The following is a 21,368-nucleotide window of genomic DNA, read 5'->3' as shown; positions in this document are numbered from 1 at the left end:
CAATCGCGGTCAGCTGTTCTATACATGCAAATCGCGATCGCTCGGGAATCACTGAGAAAACGCTGCATGTAACGTGTTTGCGGTTAACGCTAACTGCAAAACGCTGCGATCACTGCAGTGAGAACACTGCCATAGGATTAAATGGCTAGCGGTTTTTTAAAAAAACGCTAGCGGTTTGCAGTGAGCGGGAATCGCACGATTCCCGCTCAAGTGTGAACGATCCCTTACTGCTGATCCCCACACTCAGATCACCTGATCTGTGTTCTATTCCTTGCCAGTAACTCTGTGCACATGTGACTAGCTTATTTGGCCATCTGGATAGTGTACTGGTTAAGGGCTCTGCCTTTGACATGGGAGACCAGGGTTCGAATCCTGGCTAGGTCAAGGAGTTCAAGGCAAGACTCCCTAACACTGCAGGGTGGCCTCTTGAGCGCATCCCAGTGGCTGCAGCTCTTGAGCGCTTTGAGTCTGACAGTAGAAAAGCGCTATACAAATGTTCGTATTATTATTATTATTATTATTATCTTATTATAAAGCTTTTGTATTTGTATCTAGAATTGCGGCAATTAAGAAAAATCCCGCTAGTGCTCCTGCTCCTTCAGCGCAATAGAGCCATGTCCTGTAACATAGCACAGAGTAGCCCCTCCCCCAGATAGCAGGGTTAGGCTGTGTCCACACTACGCCAGATGCACAAGGGCGTGTCAGTGTCCTGAGCGGATACGCTGTACCCCATTGCAGTGCTGATAAATCCACATTACTCACCGCTGAGCATCCAGTCTGCCGCCACCCTCGATATTCTGGTTCACCATTTGGGTCCTCAGCCATTACTGCCGCCACTGCTCAGCTCCACTGCAGGGGTGAAGTGCGAGTTTATAGATCAGAGCCCTGGTAGTAGCATCAGGCTCCCATTGGTTTACAAAAGACCATTAGGGCCCATTCACACCAGGTCGATTAGCAGGTGATTCCCGCTAACTGTTGAAGCGCTAGCACTGGCCTCAGGAACCTTTTTGGCTGAGAAAGCCACAAACGCCACATATTTTAAAATGTAATTCCATGAGAGCCATACAATATGTTTCAAACTGGGACAGTAAGGCTCACGCCCCTGTTTCCATGGTGATGTGTACTGGCGCTGCTGCACTGAGCTGCGCTGCTTCGTCAGTGTAGCTTTAGTGAATCAACCTCTACTGATTTGTTGGTAAGCTGGATGTAGCTATCAAAAGGGCCACATCTGGCTCCCGAGCCATAGGCTCCTTACCCCTGCGCTAGCGCAATAGTAAATATATGGCAGTGATCTCACTGCCCTGATTGCCGGCAATCCGTGAGTAGCAGCAATCGCCAAACGTGTTACCGGCAGCATTTTTGGGTGATTCGGGAGCAATCGTGGTTAGCATGCTATAGAAGCGTTAATCGTAAATCGCGGAAAAATCACCTGCGCTTGTGTGTGAATGGGCCCTTAGGAATCCTCCCTAGCACTTCTTAGTGCTGGTGGGAGGATTCCAATTGGTCTATTGCAATCCAATGGTAGCCTGATGCTACTGCTTGAACTCTGATCTATATACTGACACTTGTCCCATGCGGTAGAGCTGAGCGGCGGTGCACCCGAATGGCGGCAGCAGACCGGCCTGAAAGGATCATAGACAGGCAGAGCTGAGTAGAGCAGGCACAGGTGGGGACAACAGGAGTGATCGACAATCACCCCAGAGCCACAGCTCTGGCTGCAGAAGATGGAGGGGCACATACGTATGGGGGGGCACCTAAGCAGCAGCCCCCCCCACCCCCATGGCACGCACTATTTAAGAACGTCCCTTGGAGGAGGTTCACTTTACATATCTTATTAACAGGGTGATCAGATCCCTTTAAGTTTACGCAATCGATCTGGTATTAGTATTATTTATATAGCGCCGACATATACAACAGTGCTGTACAGAGTATATATTCTTGTCACTAACTGTCCCTCAGAGGGGCTCACAATCTAGTCCCTACTATAGTCATATGTCTATGTGTGTATTGCATAGCTCCCAAATGTCTCTCTTTGGGAGCCCTGTCCCTCTGTCCCTCTTTCAGTACTTTTCTATGTAAATATATGTATTTCTCATACTAAAAAATGTGTTTAATTGACTCTAAACTTTATTGCCATCTTTTAAATGTATATATTTCTTATTGTCAAATGTTAATATGAAGGAAAATGAACCAGGATAGAAAGGGTCAGTGTGGTTTGAATTATAAAACATGTATTTCTTATGAAATCTTTATGGTATGCGTGACTAGGGGTGTGATGGGGGCATGATCAGGGGTGTGGCAGGGGCGTGTCTTAAGTGTCCCTCTTTCTCATCTCAAAAAGTTGGGAGGTATGGTATTTTGTAGTGTATGTATCGAAGTCTAGCATAGCTCCCAGCTGTCCCTGTTTTGGAGGGACAGTCCCTCTTTGGGAGCCCTGTCCCTCTTTCCTCATCATTTGTCCTTCTTTCTGGACCGATGGACAGAGCTGTGTAAATACGCGTATTTTATCTACTGAAAAATGTGTTAAATACCGGTATACGCAGGCGCAGTGGTTTTCAGACTTTAAAGTCGGAAATTCCAGAAGTGAACCAGAGGCGGGGCCGGAGCATCAGTAAATGGCTACATAGGCACAGGATGCCTGTGGGGGACCATTAGAAGCCCCGGGCAAGTTCAACTCATTTTCCCTCGACCCCCCCCCCCCCTACAGTGTCCCTTTAAAGGGAACCTTAACTCTAAATAAAACATGAGTTTTACTTACCTGGGGCATCTACCAGCCCCCTGCAGCCATCCTGTGCCCTCACTCATTAGCTTCCTGCACCAGCTTCCTGCACCAGCAGGAATGAATAAAAACGTACGCATGGCGGCCGGCCGACTCCTAGTCGGCAAAAACGAAACTAGCTGGCAGCGGGGGACCAGAGGAGCCATGAGTGACTGCGAGGGCACAGGAAGGCTGCAGGGGGCTGGTAGATGCCCCAGGTAAGTGAAACTCATTTTTTTTTTAGAGTTAAGGTTCCCTTTAAGTTGGTGTTTGATGCACACATAAAATTCTCTGTTGTAATATTTTCTGATGAAATCTGTATCTGTATGTTCCTCCAGAAACCAGAGAAAAAAACAGCACTGTGGCCTAGTGCACACCAGAGCGGTTCGGCTGCGGTTTGCGATCCGCTTGCGGATGTGGAAACGCTTGCGTAATGTATCTCAATGGGGTGGTGCACACCAGAGCGGGAGGCGTTTTGCAGAAACACATACTCCCGGGCTGCTGCAGATTTTGGATTTCGGATGCGTTTCTGCCTCAATGTTAAGTATAGGAAAAACGCAAACCGCTCTGAAAAACGGCGGTTCAGAGCGGTTTTGCAGGTGTTTTTGTTACAGAAGCTGTTCAGTAACAGCTTTACTGTATCAATATATGAAATCTACTACACCAAAAACGCTTCCCAAAACCGCAAAACGCTAGCTGAAACGCTACAGAAAAAGAAGAAAAAGCGTTTCAAAATCTGCTAGCATTTTGCGGATCTGCTAGCGGTTTTTGGTGTACACCAGGCCTAATAGTGCTCTGTGCTAACCACTACTACGCCACCATGCTACAGCTGACCTATGATGTTGGTTTGATAATGTCAGATAAGCAATAATGACAGCGATCAGGGCTGGATGATTATTTTATACAACTAAAAGCTCATAAAATCAAACTAGTGCTTATTGCACATAGACCTTTTCTATATCAGTATACAAGGGAATGAGAGGACTCTGGCACCACCTAATGGTAGTGATAGGAATAGGCTGCTATGCAAGGTGGCATTTTCTGGATGTTATTTAGAGCATCAGAACCCTCTGTTGGTTTAATTTCTGAATGGAACATCTGATTATTTGATGGAGTAATCCCAATAATTGATTGTTCCTGATTTTTTTTCAATCAGCAGTTAAATAGGAATCCCTATACAGACACATTGCTGGGCTCCCGCCCTGAACTCTGTTCTATGATGAGGGAAAGGGGGTGGACTGGCGCGCCACAGGAACATTATTGGTCAGGCAAGACTGATCCATCACAACCAGATTGCTGGGGGATAGTGACAAAGGGGGATACCGATACCACACACTAGCCAAGATGGTCCCACGATTGTTTTGGCTGAGGAAAGTGGGTACTCTAAAGTGTGACGTTTTGAATCAGGATGATACCATTTATTGGATAGATTAAAAGAATAAGAGTAAGTTTTCTGCTATTCAGCCTTCATCAGAATCAAATCCTGTATGCTGACAAGATGTTAATACACAGATCTACAAACATGCAACATCAAAAAGGGACACATAGGTTTTTTTGGGAAAGATAAACACATGTCATTATGATGCCTTATTTGAAACAAGCCATCCAAATAGGATCTTGAGAGGATCATAGCTGATTTATGACAAATAGATAAGACCCTTTGTTTACTCAATCCTCACATAGACTCTGCCTGGCACAAAGGCATCATAAATTCCGAGTTCAAGCGTTAGCTGCAAGCCAATAAATGGTATCATCCTGATTTAAAACTTTTGCTGACACGACCGAATACTCTACTGCTACTACATAGCTCCCAACTGTCCCTCTTTTATAGGGACAGTCCCTCTATGGGAACCCTGTCCCTCTTTCCTCCTCATTTGTCCCTCTTTCAGGACTGATGTACACATCTATGGATCTATTGGAAAATGTGTATAACTGACTCTAAACTTTATTCCCATTCTTAAAATTGATATATTTATTATTTTCAAATGTTAATTTGAAGGAAAATGAGCCAGGGTAGTAAGGACCAGTGTGGTTTGAATTATAGTTATGTTTCTTATGATTAGGGGCGTGGCAGGGGCGTGGCTTCAGTGTCCCTCTTTTTTATCTCAAAAAGTTGCAAGGTGGGATCATTTGTATCCCATGATAATAAATGGTCGCTCCAGTCAAACAACTCACGTGTGACGAATGTTGCACTTCCAGGTCCTCATTTTCACAGTTACACTAACAATCCGGTCGGCAAAACGTTGTCCAGTTCACCCATGCTCCAACATTGTGCTTTCATTTCCACCCATCGGGGATACTAGTGATGGGAATTCCGGCTCTTCTCGGAGAATCGGCTCCCATTAAAGAGCCGGCTCTTACGGCTCTGAATCGGCTCTTCATTAAATATCACTGGACACCACTCAGAAACTGAGTAAAAGCCCCGCCCCCGTCTCCATGACAACTCCAGACTGCTTCTCTGACTGGGACAATCCCTCCTGCTACTGCTCTGCTCCGCCCCATACACTCCTACAAGCTGCAAGAGGAGGACTACATCTCCCAACATGCCTCAGCGCCCTTTATTACACAGCAAACCAGAGCTGTGTGGGGCGGCTGAGGCATCGGCTCTTTCAAAACTGAGAACCGGCTCTTGTCGTTCACAGCAAAGAGCCGGCTCTTAGAGCTGCCTCGTTCGCGAACGACCCATCACTAGGGGATACAGTGGTGTAAGGATCACCATAGTGGCTGCTATGGGGCCTGTAGCCACTAAGGGCCTGGTGTGCTTGGTTAACCTTCCTGGCGGTAAGCCCGAGCTGAGCTCGGGCTATGCCGCGCAGGAGGATATCTCAGCCCCTGGTGGGGCGATTTGCGCACTTTAAACTGCTTTACGCGCAGCTAGCACTTTGCTAGCCGTGCGTACAGCTCGATCGCCGCCGCTCTGCGGCGATCGCCCGCACGCAGTGGCGCAAGAGGGCCCCCGCCAGAGCCCTGCGCTGCCCGGACCAATGAGTTCCGGGCAGCGCTATGGGCTGGATCGGAGGTGTCTGACGTCAGGACGTCGGCTGACATCCATGACGTCATTCCACTCTGGTAGCTTTACATGAAACAAAAAAAAAATTGAAAAAAAAAAGGATTTTTGCCTAAGTGGCAAAAAAAATTAACCGCCAGGAGGGTTAAATTGGGGGTAAGTGGCGGACCTCGTGGAGGTCCCCAAGTTGCAGAATATCGGCAGTAGAAGCATACAGATGGTGATCTGCAGTCTCCTGGTGTACCAGTTATCACCACTATGGCATCTGTACGTTATGAGAGAAGGCACTGTAGTCATGGAGACGGGAACGTCAGGACAGGAAGAGGTGCGTCACTTCCTGTATGTTCCCGCTGCTGATACTCTGCCTTGTAGGGAGGGGGTACAACTGGGATTCCTGATTACGAAATAAGCTTTATTGGCAGAACCAAATACATTACCTATCCAGGGGAAGAGGGTGGGGTCCTTCTGGCTACTTATACTGGGGGGGGGGCACATCTAACTACCTATACTGGGGGGGGGGGATCCTTCAGCCTACTTGTACTGGGGGATCCTTGTGGCTACCTATCCCTGGGGGGGGGGGGGGGTTGCTACTGGCTGCCTATACTTGAGGGGCGTGGCTGATGTGAGGAGGGACACGAAGGAGCGTTATAATTATTTTGGGGAGGGCAACACAACCACAACTTTGCTATGGGGCCCGGTGATTTCTAGCTCTGCCCTAGCAGGGATCGATCATTTTGATGGTGATTGAGGGTGCATACAAGAAACCAAACTGAAGGGACAATGAGGTTGCATCTGAGTATTCAGCCCCAGTGACGAGGTAATGACAAGCCCCTATAGGAGTGTCTGTGAAATAAATACCACCATACAAAGAATAGCAGTTGTATAAAAAAAAACAATTTTTATTAAAAGTAGATTTTCCGTACCAATTAAATAAGCAGTACAAAAGTCTTGGCACTTCCTAGGAAGAGTCGGCTCAGACAGACCCTGAGCTATGTAAACATCTATTGATAATGGGGTACCTGTCAGTCCTGGGGGGGCAGGCTGGAGTCAGGAGCTGGTGGGGGAGGGGGCGGTTCCAGAATCTTCCATTAGGAAAAAGGGGGATTCCTATGACTAGGTCCCCGGCATCAGTACGGCCCCTGGAGCAGTCCACTGGCCAAATGGCTGGGACGTACCACCTGTGTCACCTATAGTACCGGTGACGATGTGACAGAAGGGGCGTAACCTGCACCACCGATCCGGTCTGATCCAGTCTCAGTCGTCTCACTTTGTCTATTATAATAATTCTATTTTTACATCCATATTCCTGTAGCTACAATTTCATAACATTAATAAATAATTCTATGAAATATATATATATATAAAGAAACAGATTAAATCACAATAGAAAATTCTATAGACAGAAGGTTTACAGATGTTCTGAGTTTAGCGCATGGATTCGGCCTGCGACGTCGGGGACCATAGACTATTTGGTCGAATTAGCCAGATAAAAATGATTGGCGTACGGCCGGTCTGATATGTCGTTACCTGGACTAGTAACAAGGAAGGAATAAGTTGATAGTGACGTCACTAGGGGGGTGCAGTAGGAGCGGCCTGCACCAGGTGTAACCAGCAGATGGGGTCGCGCCAAGCTCCAGGCTAAGGGAGAGGAGTGGAGTAAAGCTATGTAAATATTTACTACAAAAAAGTATTATTGACTTTATTTAGCCTGGTGATGTTTGATGTTAATGGAATAAGAGAGGGGTGACATCATGAGTGTCCGCACCGGGTGACACCAACCCTAGTGACACCTGTGATAGGAGATACACAGAAGGTGGTCTACAGTCAGGCACTTCATACGTGATTTTACTTTAGGGTTTCAAGTATTTGTCCATGGGATGAGAGTGGCCGGTTGGTCTCTGTGGTTGTCCTCGTGTTGAGTAGGCCATATGGAGATGTTCCTCTAAGTGTGATGTTGGTGGGACAGCCAGTAAGTCAGTTTGCCGCCATTACTGCAGATTTGGTAAGGCATGTGGTGAATCTATAGCGGGAAAGGGAGATAGTTCTGGTCACGGGTTGAACACATGAGAAGTCCATATAGCTTGCAGTCTGAAATAAGTTCTCAGATTGAAACCTGACAATGTTTATAAACAGACACTGCTGAACACTGTATAAAACCAAGTACCATAAGGTGCCTGCAAGTACCGCTGTAACTCTACCACCCCCTCCCTGTGAAGTGAAGGTACTGCAGTCCCAGGGCCACTCAGAAGAGGACGTCTGACCTCTTTGATCTGCCCTGCCTCTTCCTGCCAAATACAAACCAATAGAGTTCTCCTTACCCCTCTGATCTGCCTCTTCCTGCCAATCACAAACCAATAGAAGGCGTCTGACCCCTCTGATCTGCCCCGCCTCTTCCTGCCAAATACAAACCAATAGAGGGCGCCTGACCCCTCTGATCTGCCCCGCCTCTTCCTGCCAAATACAAACCAATAGAGGGCGCCTGACCCCTCTCTGATCTGTCCCGCCTCTTCCTGCCAATCACAAACCAATAGAGTGCTCCCTATTCCTCTGATCTGTCCCGCCTCTTCCTGCCAATCACAAACCAATAGAAGGCGTCTGACCCCTCTGCTCTGCCCCGCCTCTTCCTGCCAACCACAAACCAATCAGAAGAGAAGAAGGCTGGCAGTCAAGGACTGTCTCTGATTTATGGAACAGGAAGAGTTGGAGTAGCTTTATACTAGAAGTTAAGACCTGATATGGTCAAGGAGAGGTTAATAATGCCTATTTGCATGCATGTTTAATGCAAAATGTATGCTGCTTAAAACTGGAGCAATCACATCTACTCCCTCACATCTTTGATTGGCCCTAGTTCTAAGCTGAATACGATTTGCATTAAGTTTGCATACAAGTCGCAGAACCCTGCGTGTGGGCATCAGGTCCAGGTTTGCTCCAGTTTTCCTTGCACTGACTTCAAAGTTCCCCCCAGTGTGATATTTTACCTTCCAAGGCCTACACCTGCCTCAGTAGCTTCTCTCATCTTCTCTTCAGTCAGGGTTGCCCAAACTAAAGACTTCATAGGCTCCTCCCACTCAATGCTCTCCCTGTCACCTGATCACAGACATACCCCATGGGGCTGGCTAAGTAGGCTCCTGCTTGTCTGAATACCAATATTATGGAATGTAGTATTAGGGAGAGAGGAGGTTAAATATCTGCTGTACATTGGACAGGACCTTATTGTTGAACTCACATATACACAGTAAATACGCACTTGTTCACATGTACTGGGCATGTGCGGTTCAGTGTAGCCCAGCGTGGTGTACGCCCAGAGAGCACTGGCTGCTTCAAGCCATGGTCATTAGACAGCCCCAGCAGATGAATATTAAGAGCACCAGAGCCGGGAACAGGAGGGACCATTGAGGGAACTATTAGAACCTTTATAAAGCATACAGCTCCCCCCAGTGCCCTTTAAAGTAAATATGAAGTGCCCCCCCACCCCCCTTATTTCCAATTGAATCCTGCAGAATCTTCCCAGTCCTCGACAAGTCCCCTCCCGCTGTCCCCCAGTAAAGTTATGTGCCTTTGGGACTCCTCGACAAACTTCGGGAGTACTCGCGCCTCTGTGTACTTCCGAAGATGGGTGCATCCATATTGCGCATGCAGGAGCCGAGACTCGCACGTGTGCAGCATGGATCCACTCATCTTCAGAAGCACTTGGGGAAGCAAGTACTACCAGACACAGTCCGAGGAGGGCGGAAGACATATTCGACCAGGCTGGTCAATGGCATGGAGTGAGGATTGGGAAGGTTCTGACTGATCCAGAGCCTTCCTTCTCTCGATTGGCGAATGTTAAACTCTTCTACTTTTTTTTACACTGCTTCACATTACTTTAAGGTACTTTCAGACACATACGGGTATACATTATGTAGCAGTCAGTTTTCTAACGCTGTAAACAATGAGAGGTTCTCTTTATGAAACTGTGGTGTAAGGAAATATCCATGTTCTTGATCATGAAACACCTATTCCCCTGGAACTCTGGAAGATCTCATTGGTGGCACGATAAATCCCCTGCCTGAAAGGCCGACAGAGAATGTGGGTTGATAGTACTTCTCAGAGTAACCAGACATAGGAGACTCCTTCTCAGAGTACGGAGACATGGGAGGTTCCATCTCAGAGTAACAAGACATTTGTAGTTCCTTCTCAGGGTCACAAGACTTGGGTAGCTTCTTCTCAGGGTCAGAAGTCCTTTTCTTCTCCTGAAGGACTTGTTCCAGTATGACTTCAGGAGGAACACCACATTCTGGTTGAATTCCAAAAAGCCATGTTCCGAGGCACTTTCCAAGGTTTCAGTGCTATTATTACAGGTTCAGCTAAGAAGACCGGGGACAGAGTTCTTCCCAGTGCAGTACACATGCGATGGAGACATTCTTGTCTGGAGACAGTTCTCCATCTCCAGACAATGTCCATCCAGTTTTGGGAAGTCTCAATCTGTAGGAGTATCTTCATCCTAATAGTGCAAAGGTCAGGATGGCTCTACTCCTGGTTGACAAGGTCCCTGTGAGATAGTACCCTGGTGTCATTGCTTCTGGAGAAATGCTGCCGCCGCTGCTTGCACTCTGCTTCCTGGTTTTGTCCTGCAAAAAAACAATATACAAGTTTTATGGCGGAAACCTCTCCTGAAGGACAATTTACCTTGGTGAAGACCCCGTCTCCTGGATCACTAATGAAGAGTTTGATCCTTTGTGATCTGCAGTACAGCTAAAGTCTACATGCTCTAAAGGCTGGTTCCATTGGTGGCTTGGGAGGGGTACAATGGCTGGCTGCTGGTGAAGCCCATTTGGGTGATTAAAATTTGTATTGCAAAGCTTTAGATATTTTTTGCCTAACTCAGGTAATAAAATTAGGGCTAACTAGTTCAGCAATGATATGTATTAATTAGAAGGGATTGTGAGGTATTTATGGCAAATAGACAAGACCCTTACTTTAGTTAACCCTCACCTAGAATCCAGCTGACATGGAGAGATCTTTACAGACCCTATCCTGTTCACTGTACGCTGCTGGAGCATGGAAACCATTACCTGTATGTTACTGAGCATGGGGGGCATTCAGAGGGGCACAGTCAGTGATTCCTGGGGGTCAGTGCCCCAGCATGCCCCACTGGCTGGCTCACACTAATGCGTGAAAATGATACGATTTAGCGGAGCGTAAGTGGATGTGTAAACAGATCCTATGATAAGCATAGGATCCATTTACACTTTGCGCATAAAACAGAGCGGGAACGGGAGCGGAGTTCACATTTCTAACAGGCAGGATTTTTTCGGAGCCCGCATACACTGCAGATTCCACAGAATCAGTGCAAGACTATGGAACGGGCAGTGTCCATTCTCACTAAGCTGCTTCCCACTCTGTTCCAGCTCTACTCACCTATCTTCTGCCGCCAGCCGAGTCCTCCGCCGCTGCTGGCGCTGCCTCTACGGCTTCCATTGGATTGCAAAATACCAATGGGAACACTCCCTAGCCCCATGAAGGATTCCCATTGGTTCATGGTGGACCACTATTGCTAGGGATTCATCTTTTGCCATCCAATGGGAGCCCTATGCTTCTGCCAGACAATTCCCGGACACCCCAGAAGCGGTGGTGCCAGCAGTGGTGAGGACCCAAATGGAGGTGGCGATGGCAGCTATGGATGGTGAGCATCTGGCCGGACACTGTGACGCCGCATATTGTATCCACCTAGGATCCACTGTGAATGCGCTATTATGCATCTGTGGTAGTGTGAACCCACCCCTAGGGTGATCCCAAGCATGATTACAAAGATGTGGCAAAATGGCTTAAAGGATACATGAGGTGTAGTAAACTATTGCAACCTTCACCACCTGGGGCTTCTTCCAGCCCCTGGAGGTCACCCAGTCTTCTGGTGTCCTTCCCAGCCGGGTATGCTGCTTCCCAGCCGGGTGAGTGGCATGCGCATCCGCACATGTGCAGTGAACCCCATCTGGCACGACTGGAGTGTTAAAGGGTACCAAACCTGAATCGAGTCCGAGAAACGGGGGGGGGGGGGGGGGGCAGGCATGTATGGGGAGCTGTCCTGATGGCCAAAGCTCCCGACTCTGGCGACTCGGAAGAGGCTGCCGGGGGCATTTACATATGAAAGGAAGAGGACAGAGGAGAACGGGAGGGGGGGGGGGGGGAGGGGGCGGCGGCCATCAGGACAGATCCCCATACATGCCCCCGTTTTTTGGACTTGAGTCAGCTCTGGTATACTTTAATACCGGGAGGGATTATGACTGGAGCAGCCGGGGAGGACGGCAAGGGAGGCAACGGTGTCCATGGGGCTGGAGGAAGATCCAGGTAAGTATATTTTCCTTACCTCCCTTTGTCTCAGGTTCACTTTAAGTCTGTAAGTCTCTATGGCTCCAGCAGCGTCTTTCATCCTATTATTGGCTGGTAAGCTCTGGCTGGTCACATGATGGGAGATGCCGCTGGAGTCATGGAGAGGAGACCCTGGATGAAGCTGAATGGCGATCACTGGAGTGTGAAGAGGTGAGCTTGTCATCCTGCAATACCGGGGCCACAGGTCTCCATGTGCAATATTCCATCTGGCCCCAGGGTGGTGCTGCCTCTGTACTGTAATACGAGGCGATGCCAAGGTACACTGGGAGAGCGACTTACCACTGGGGTCCTTTCAGCTGGGTGGCGGAGTCAGTGATTGGAGGTTTGCTATTGGTCGGGGTTTTGACGAGTAGACAGTCCTTCTTCTGCAGTGGGTTCCCTGGTAGAGGCTTCCGAGGTGGGTGCATCTGCAGACAGAAGAGCAGAAGGAGTTAAAAGAGGACAGTGTTATTATACAGCACCCCCTGCTGCCCAGAAGGGATCATTGCAGCCTCACTTTCTGGACAGTATTATTATACAGCACCCCCTGCTGCCCAGAAGTGATCATTGCAGCCTCACTTTCTGGACTGTATTATACAGCACCCCCTGCTGCCCAGAAGGGATCATTGCAGCCTTACGTTCTGGACAGTGTTATTATACAGCACCCCCTGCTGCCCAGAAGGGATCATTACAGCCTCACTTTCTGGACAGTATTATTATACAGCACCCCCTGCTGCCCAGAAGGGATCATTGCAGCCTCACATTCTGAACAGTATTATACAGCACCTCCTGCTGCCCAGAAGGGACCATTGTAGCCTCACTTTCTGGACAGTATTATTATACAGCACCCCCTGCTGCCCAGAAGGGATCATTACAGCCTCACTTTCTGGACAGTATTATTATACAGCACCCCCTGCTGCCCAGAAGGGACCATTGTAGCCTCACTTTCTGGACAGTATTATTATACAGCACCCCCTGCTGCCCAGAAGGGATCATTGCTGCCTTACTTTCTGGACAGTATTATTATACAGCACCCCCTGCTGCCCAGAAGGGATCATTGCAGCCTCACTTTCTGGACAGTATTATTATACAGCACCCCCTGCTGCCCAGAAGGGATCACTGCAGCCTCACATTCTGGACAGTATTATACATCACCTCCTGCTGCCCAGAAGGGATCATTGCAGCCTCACTTTCTGGACTGTATTATACAGCACCCCCTGCTGCCCAGAAGGGATCATTGCAGCCTCACTTTCTGGACAGTAATATTATACAGCACCCCCTGCTGCCCAGAAGGGATCATTGCAGCCTCACTTTCTGGACAGTATTATACAGCACCCCCTGCTGCCCAGAAGGGATCATTGCAGCCTCACTCACTGGACAGTATTATACAGCACCCCCTGCTGCCCAGAAGGGATCATTGCAGCCTCACTTTCTGGACAGTATTATACAGCACCCCCTGCTGCCCAGAATGGATGATTGCAGCCTCACTTTCTGGACAGTATTATTATACAGCACCCCCTGCTGCCCAGAAGGGATCATTGCAGCCTTACGTTCTGGACAGTGTTATTATACAGCACCCCCTGCTGCCCAGAAGGGATCATTACAGCCTCACTTTCTGGACAGTATTATTATACAGCACCCCCCGCTGCCCAGAAGGGATCATTGCAGCCTCACATTCTGGACAGTATTATACAGCACCCCCTGCTGCCCAGAAGGGATCATTGCAGCCTCACTTTCTGGACAGTGTTATTATACAGCACCCCCTGCTGCCCAGAAGGGATCATTGCTGCCTTAATTTCTGGACAGTATTATTATACAGCACCCCCTGCTGCCCAGAAGGGATCATTGCAGCCTCACATTCTGGACAGTATTATACATCACCTCCTGCTGCCCAGAAGGGACCATTGCAGCCTCACTTTCTGGACAGTATTATTATACAGCACCCCCTGCTGCCCAGAAGGGATCATTGCTGCCTTAATTTCTGGACAGTATTATTATACAGCACCCCCTGCTGCCCAGAAGGGATCATTGCAGCCTCACTTTCTGGACAGTATTATTATACAGTACCCCCTGCTGCCCAGAAGGGATCATTGCAGCCTTACTTTCTGGACAGTATTATTATACAGTACCCCCTGCTGCCCAGAAGGGATCATTGCAGCCTCACATTTTGGACAGTATTATTATACAGCACCCCCTGCTGCCCAGAAGGGATCATTGCAGCCTCACTTTCTGGACAGTATTATACAGCACCCCCTGCTGCCCAGAAGGGATCATTGCAGCCTCACATTCTGGACAGTATTATTATACAGCACCTCCTGCTGCCCAGAAGGGATCATTGCAGCCTCACTTTCTGGACAGTATTATACAGCACCCCCTGCTGCCCAGAAGGGATCATTGCAGCCTTACTTTCTGGACAGTATTATTATACAGCACCCCCTGCTGCCCAGAAGGGATCATTGCAGCCTTACTTTCTGGACAGTATTATTATACAGCACCCCCTGCTGCCCAGAAGGGATCATTGCAGCCTCACTTTCTGGACTGTATTATACAGCACCCCCTGCTGCCCAGAAGGGATCATTGCAGCCTTACGTTCTGGACAGTGTTATTATACAGCACCCCCTGCTGCCCAGAAGGGATCATTGCAGCCTTACTTTCTGGACAGTATTATACAGCACCCCCTGCTGCCCAGAAGGGATCATTGCAGCCTCACTTTCTGGACAGTATTATTATACAGCACCCCCTGCTGCCCAGAAGGGATCATTGCAGCTTTACTCTCTGGACAGTATTATACAGCACCCCCTGCTGCCCAGAAGGGATCATTGCAGCCTCACTTTCTGGACAGTATTATTATACAGCACCCCCTGCTGCCCAGAAGGGATCATTGCAGCCTCACTTTCTGGACAGTATTATTATACAGCACCTCCTGCTGCCCAGAAGGGATCATTGCAGCCTCACTTTCTGGACAGTATTATTATACATCACCACCTGCTGCCCAGAAGGGATCATTGCAGCCTCACATTCTGGACAGTATTATACAGCACCTCCTGCTGCCCAGAAGGGACCATTGCAGCTTTACTTTCTGGACAGTATTATTATACAGCACCCCCTGCTGCCCAGAAGGGATCATTGCAGCCTCACTTTCTGGACAGTATTATACAGCACCTCCTGCCGCCCAGAAGGGACCATTGCAGCTTTACTTTCTGGACAGTATTATTATACAGCACCCCCTGCTGCCCAGAAGGGATCATTGCAGCCTCACTTTCTGGACAGTATTATTATACAGCACCCCCTGCTGCCCAGAAGGGATCATTGCAGCCTCACTTTCTGGACAGTATTATTATACATCACCACCTGCTGCCCAGAAGGGATCATTGCAGCCTCACTTTCTGGACCTGTAGTTAGGGATGGTCAGAAATTCCAATTTCCACATAGGTTTTTATTGGTAATTTTTTTGCATTCCCTGACTGGCCAAATACTTCCAAGTTGTCTCACAAGTATTGGACCAATCCGAGAATGCAGAATGTTGCCATGGTAATTGGCATATCAAGGAAATTTTAGGCCAATCACAAGACTTGGGAATACTGGGTAGTATCCGAGTCTCGTGATTGGTCTAAAACTACCTTCAGGCACAGCGTGGTAATTCCTTCAGCACCTTCTAACAAGCCCTCAAAACTCACCTCCTCAAGGAGACCTCCCCCACCTCACCGCTGCCCTAACCCTCTCTGCTGAGGAGCTCTCGGTGCAGCTCTCCCTCCTATCATGTCAGCCGCCCTCCGAAGTCTAGAGGGCAGCACTGCAGGCAGTGAAGCGGCAAGCGGAGGAAGTGGAGAGAAAGTAAACTCCCCGCTCACCGCCGCTATACATTGTAACAAGTTTTGCGGCATGTAGCTGGAGGGGCAGCGGGGACGGAGGACCCAGGTGGGGGAGGGGGGACGTCCCGCCTCCCTGCTGACTGCTGCCACCCCTGTCCTGCCTGCTCTATCCCTCCAGTGTGGCGGCTGCCTCTCCCCCCCACTTCTGAGCATACGTTTCCACGGACTGGAAACGTATGCTGCAAAAAAAAAACCAAACAAACAAACAAACAAAAAAAAAAACAACAAAACATTTTTAGAAAAAACAAGGAAGGGAGGTTTTGGGAAGGAAAAAAAAAGTTTAGAAAAACGGATACGTTTAAAACGGTCCAGTGTGGCCCTTGCCTTATGTGAGCTTGTACTATTGGGACTTCCTCTCCAGTGTATGATCTGGCATTGTATTACTACATGCCTTATGTTGTGTATCTTTTTGCTAATTACCTGTATTGTGTTGTCGGTCACCTCTGTCATCATTGTCTGTAATCTTATTTATTGTCAAGTGCTGTGTAATATGTTGGTGTTATATAAATCCAATAAATAAGAACAATACAGTACCTGAACACTGCGGACAGGGCAGGAGGGCAGCGGCTTCTTAGGTGGGAGGAGCTTGGCATTCTGGCTTTCCTGCGTTCTCACACTGATGGGGGAGGATTTGTTGGGTGGAGGAGGGGGGCGGGATGGTTTCAGCTGCATCATGATGAAACTGGTTGGCTGGCTGGAGGGCGGGTGTAGCGGACGCACCACATTGACTGGCTGGGAGGTGTTCTGTGGAGCTCCGCCCTTCCCATGGAAAACGCCCCATGATTTCTGTGCCTAGGCAAGAAATGGGAGAATTAGGTTACAGAACTCCAGTGAACTGGCCACACACATTGCAATCTGCCGCAGTCCTACCATGGCTGGAGTATAAACAATTCTTATACAATATGATAACACACACGTTGCATAATTCGGTGGTCATCGTGAAACAACGACATTCTACGCCAATCAATGTTCAATTCAATAGTGATGGTCATAATCTGCTACTTACGGTTATGTGAAATCTTGTGCACATTTTCGCAATTAGAGCCATACCTAATTACAATTTGGACATTCAGTTGATTTAGTATAATCCATTTGTAATCTTGCATAATTTTTGCAAAATTTTCACGTAATTTTATGCCGACGTTAACAGTTAATAACAAAGTCCCCATACACGCTATTGTCACCAAATTGCTACATATGTTAAGGAGCAATAGTTGAAATAACGCCAAGAAAAAATAATAATAATGAGGTTTTCAAATAGAATTTGTAGTTTTTGAAAAAAATAAATGTAAAAAATGCAAAGGAAAGATGATATTTAAGCTGTAATTTTTCTTCCTGCATTTGTAATCACTTCACCCACATGGGGTTTTTACCCCAGAGGACCAGAGCAATTTTCACCTGTTAGCGCTCCTCCCTTTTAATCCACCAATAACTTTTTTACTACTCATCACAACAAAATGATCTATACCTTGTTTTTTTCGCCACCAATTTGGCTTTCGGTGGGTAGTACATTTTGCTAAGAATTATTGTATTCTGAAAGCATTTTAAAGAGATTCTAAGAGCTCATAGTTAGCAGGGGCATGTGTGCCCCTGCTAAAACGCCGCTATCCCGCGGATAAACGGGGGTCCCTTCACCCCCAAACCCACCCCCGCAAAACTTGGTCGTAAACTTGGTCGTAAAATTTTCTCTTCCTGGAGGCAGGGCTAACGGCTGCAGCCCTGCCTCTCAGCAAGTCTATCAGACGCGCATCGCCGCCTCTCCCCCGCCCCTCTCAGTGAAGGAAGACTGAAAGGGGCGGGGGAGAGGCGGAGGTACGCGTCTGATAGACGCGCGGGAAGCAGGGCTGCGGCGGTTGGCCCTGCCCCAATGCGGAAGCGCTCCCCGGCTGTACGGAGGGGATTTGGGGGTGAAGGGACCCCCGTTAAGCCGCGGGATAGCGGCGGTTTAGCAGGGGCACACATGCCCCTGCTATCTATGAGGTCTGAAGCGAGTTTTATTCTCGCTTCAGACTCTCTTTAAACGGGAAAAATAAGGAAAATAATGGGATAAAAGTATTTCTCGGTTTTTGGTCATTATAGTTTTAAAATAAAACGTTCATATGTAGATATAACCCATACATTTTATTTGCCTATTTGTCCCGGTTATTAAAGCATTTAAACTATGTCCCTATCTCACAATGCATGGTGACAAAATATTATTTAGAAATTTAGGTGCAATTTTTTTTCTGGGTTTTTTTTTTTTTTCTTAGTCCAGTCCATAATTACAAACCCCTATGTTGTAAAATAATAGTAATAGTAATATACCCACATAAAATACAGATTGGAAAAGCTGAGTTCCTAAAGCAACTATTTATGTTTTTTTTTCAAAATAATTTTTATTTGTTTTTGCAAGTGTTGAGGGGGGTGGGGGAGGGATTGAAGGGATTCATTTGATTAATTTTTTATTACAAGTGAATGTATACGTATGTGTGTTGGTGACAATGACATGTGTGAGTACTTTGCTATTAACCGCTAAAGTCTGCACAAAATTACGCAAAATGAATGAAGAGTGAAGAAATGGACTAGCCCAAAACCAGTTCTGTCAGATTTCTGCTACCTACTGTAAGTGACAGCAACATAGGAGAGAAGTAATTTATGGCTCATTTTACTCTGGAAGAAACATACTTCTTATTTGTATGCACTTACATATATTTTAAATTTTAAGATTTTTGCAGCAGTTCCTCTTTAACCCATTCGCGTTCCGTCGTTTTCACGTGAGAAATGTTCACCTCCCATTCATTAGCCTATAACTTTATCACTACTTATCACAATGAACTGATCTATATCTTGTTTTTTCCGCCACCAATTAGGCTTTCTTTGGGGGGTACATTTTGCTAAGAGCCACTTTACTGTAAATGCATTTTAACAGGAAGAATAAGAAAAAAATGGAAAAATTCATTATTTCTCAGTTTTCAGCCATTATAGTTTTAAAATAATACATGCCTCCATAATTAAAACTCACGTATTGTATTTGCCCATATGTCCCGGTTATTACACCGTTAAAATTATGTCCCTATCACAATGTATGGCGACAATATTTTATTTGGAAATAAAGGTGCATTTTTCCATTTTGCATCTATCACTATTTACAAGTTTAAAATAAAAAAATATAGAAATATTTCATCTTTACATTGATATTTAAAAAGTTTAGACCCTTAGGTAAATATTTACATTTTTTTTTTTATTGTAATGTTTTTTTTTTTATAGTAAACATTTTATTTGGGTAGTTTTGGGAGGGTGAGAAGTAAACAATAGATTGATAATGTAAATGTGTGTTAATTTTTATTTTTTTTTATTTTCAGTTGTAGTATTACTTTTTGGCCACAAGATGGCGGCCATGAGTTTGTTTACATGACGTCACTCTAAGCGTAACACATGCTTAGAGTGACGCATCGGGGAGGGAACAGCCAGAAAAAGCACAGCTTCCGAGAGAAGCTGTCGCTTCTTTCAGCGGGGGAGAGGAATCAGTGATCGGGCACCATAGCCCGATACACTGATTGCCTAGCTACCGAATCCGCAGCCGGGAGTGCGCGTGCACGCGTGCGATCGGCCGCAGGAGCACGTGGTAGCGCGCATGGTTCCTGGACGTAGTTTCTACGTCCAGGAACCAAAATAGGTTAACAGCTTGACGACTGCATCACACCGATGGGCGTGAACACGGCGGCAGCCCCAGGACCGCATACCGCCATATGGCGTTAAAGAGAACCTGTACTGAGGAAAAATATTTAAAATAAACACATGAGGCAACTTCAAATGAACATTACAGAGTTACCTTGCCATCAGTTCCTCTCAGAAGCTCACCATTTTCTTCTGACAATAGAAATACATATATCCAGGCACATCGCCTCTAGTTAGGACATTAAATAAATTATTAGGGAAAGGGAGGTGCTGAAGGGGGTGTGGCTAGAAAACAGCAAAAATCAATTAACCCTTCGCACACTCACATGCAAATGTTCAAACAAATGCATTCACAGATTCACTCATCCAGGCACCACTGTTATCTCTACAGCTAAATTAAAAGCCAGGGTTTTAGTTCACAGAAGAATGCATTCTTATGCTTAGTCACCTATACTGCGCAGAAGTACCCAGGTAAACATAGGTGTCCTAACTTTGGCCCTGTAACTTTCTTCTGACAATAATCCCTTCCAGTTCTGACAACATTTTGTCAGATCTGAAATATATCAGTTGCTGTCAGTAAAATATCAGTTGCTGTCAGTTATAGCTGAGAGGAAAACGGATGTACCAGGTAATGTCCATGTTTCCCTATGGCTCAAGTGGGCGATGTTACAGTTTAACTGTGTGCTGACCAGAAAGCTGTTATGGGTAATGGCCATTTTCAAAATGGAGGACGGAAAATTCCCTTGATCACAGTGAACAAACAGTACGCGGGACAGGAGAAAGACACTGAGGAGTAGACTACATGGAAGGTAAGTATGACTTGTGTATGCTTATTTTGACTTTTACTTTTCAGTTCAGATTGTCTTTAAGTCCTGGGGTGGGGTTTTGCAGGAGATCACATGAGACGATGCGTGCGCATCTCCAGTTGAAAGCCAGACGGTGAAACTGCCGTCTAATAACACTGTATAGCGCTGCGATCTCAGGCAGTGCTGTACTGGGAACAGGCGTGTGACACGGCTGTCCGCCTGAGAGGCAAGAAGACAATCAGCTGTCATAGGCTAAAGCCTATGACAGCCGATCGTGCTGATTGGCTGGCGGGAAGGGGGGGCGGGGGGGAGGGAGGAGGGGGAGGGTAGTAAAAATTAGAAAAAAAGCAAACAAATTTAATACAAAATAAAACAAATGTTTACAAAAAAAGAAACAAATCTCTGTCGGTGGGCAGAAAAGGGGGGGTGGGTCATTTGTGTGCTGAGTTGTACGGCCCTGCAGCAAGGTCTTAAAGCTGCAGTGGCCTATATTGTGAAAAATGGCCTGGTCACTAGGGGGATGTAAGCCTGTGGTCCTCAAGAGGTTAAGGATGTGGGACAGGAGAAGGACACCTTCATGCACGTGTCTCAGAGGTCCTACAGCCAGACGTGTCCCCAACAAGCCCCGCCCCTGCCTCTAATGACGCCATTACCTTCTGTGTGGCAGCTGGTGCTGTGGTTTGGGTGACACTGCGGTGGGTGAAGATGGTTTTGGTCTGGCCGGGTCCCGGCTGCTGGTGAGGGGAGGAACCCATTCTGCAAAGAGACAAGTCGCTGTTATACAGAGCCCTGCACATGACAGTATTACAGATCTGCAGAGGAGGCAGCTGCTTCAGGGCTCCAGAAATGAGGGGACCCAAGCATAACGGCTCCTCCCACTCAACTACCCAACCTGTGATCACCATATATTCCCCCTCCTT

The 21,368-nt window shown here is 47.1% G+C and overlaps 1 protein-coding gene across 2 annotated transcripts in view; it reads right to left on the bottom strand.

Moving 5' to 3' along the window:
• Positions 1–6,637: 6,637 nt before the first annotated feature.
• LOC137562347 (disintegrin and metalloproteinase domain-containing protein 33-like) overlaps positions 6,638–21,368 on the bottom strand; it is a 164,564-nt gene continuing 149,833 nt past the window's right edge. The window contains exons 20-24 of one of the 2 annotated variants that reach the window (XR_011030119.1): positions 21,102–21,204; positions 16,520–16,777; positions 12,414–12,541; positions 9,654–10,375; positions 6,638–7,785 (exon numbers count right to left, since the gene is read on the bottom strand). Coding sequence is in view for 1 of the 2 variants with exons in the window: in XM_068273686.1 (XP_068129787.1) it covers positions 10,318–10,375; positions 12,414–12,541; positions 16,520–16,777; positions 21,102–21,204 (547 nt within the window). In the remaining variant the exon portion in view is untranslated. Of the gene's footprint in view, positions 10,376–12,413; positions 12,542–16,519; positions 16,778–21,101; positions 21,205–21,368 lie in introns of both variants that reach the window. The other variant, XM_068273686.1, reaches the window with a different exon arrangement.

This window comes from Hyperolius riggenbachi, chromosome 1, assembly GCF_040937935.1.
Source record: "Hyperolius riggenbachi isolate aHypRig1 chromosome 1, aHypRig1.pri, whole genome shotgun sequence".
In the NCBI taxonomy this organism is placed as follows: Eukaryota; Metazoa; Chordata; class Amphibia; order Anura; family Hyperoliidae; genus Hyperolius; species Hyperolius riggenbachi.
Note: the sequence above shows the minus strand (reverse complement) of the source record. Positions and strands in the feature narration are given on the sequence as shown.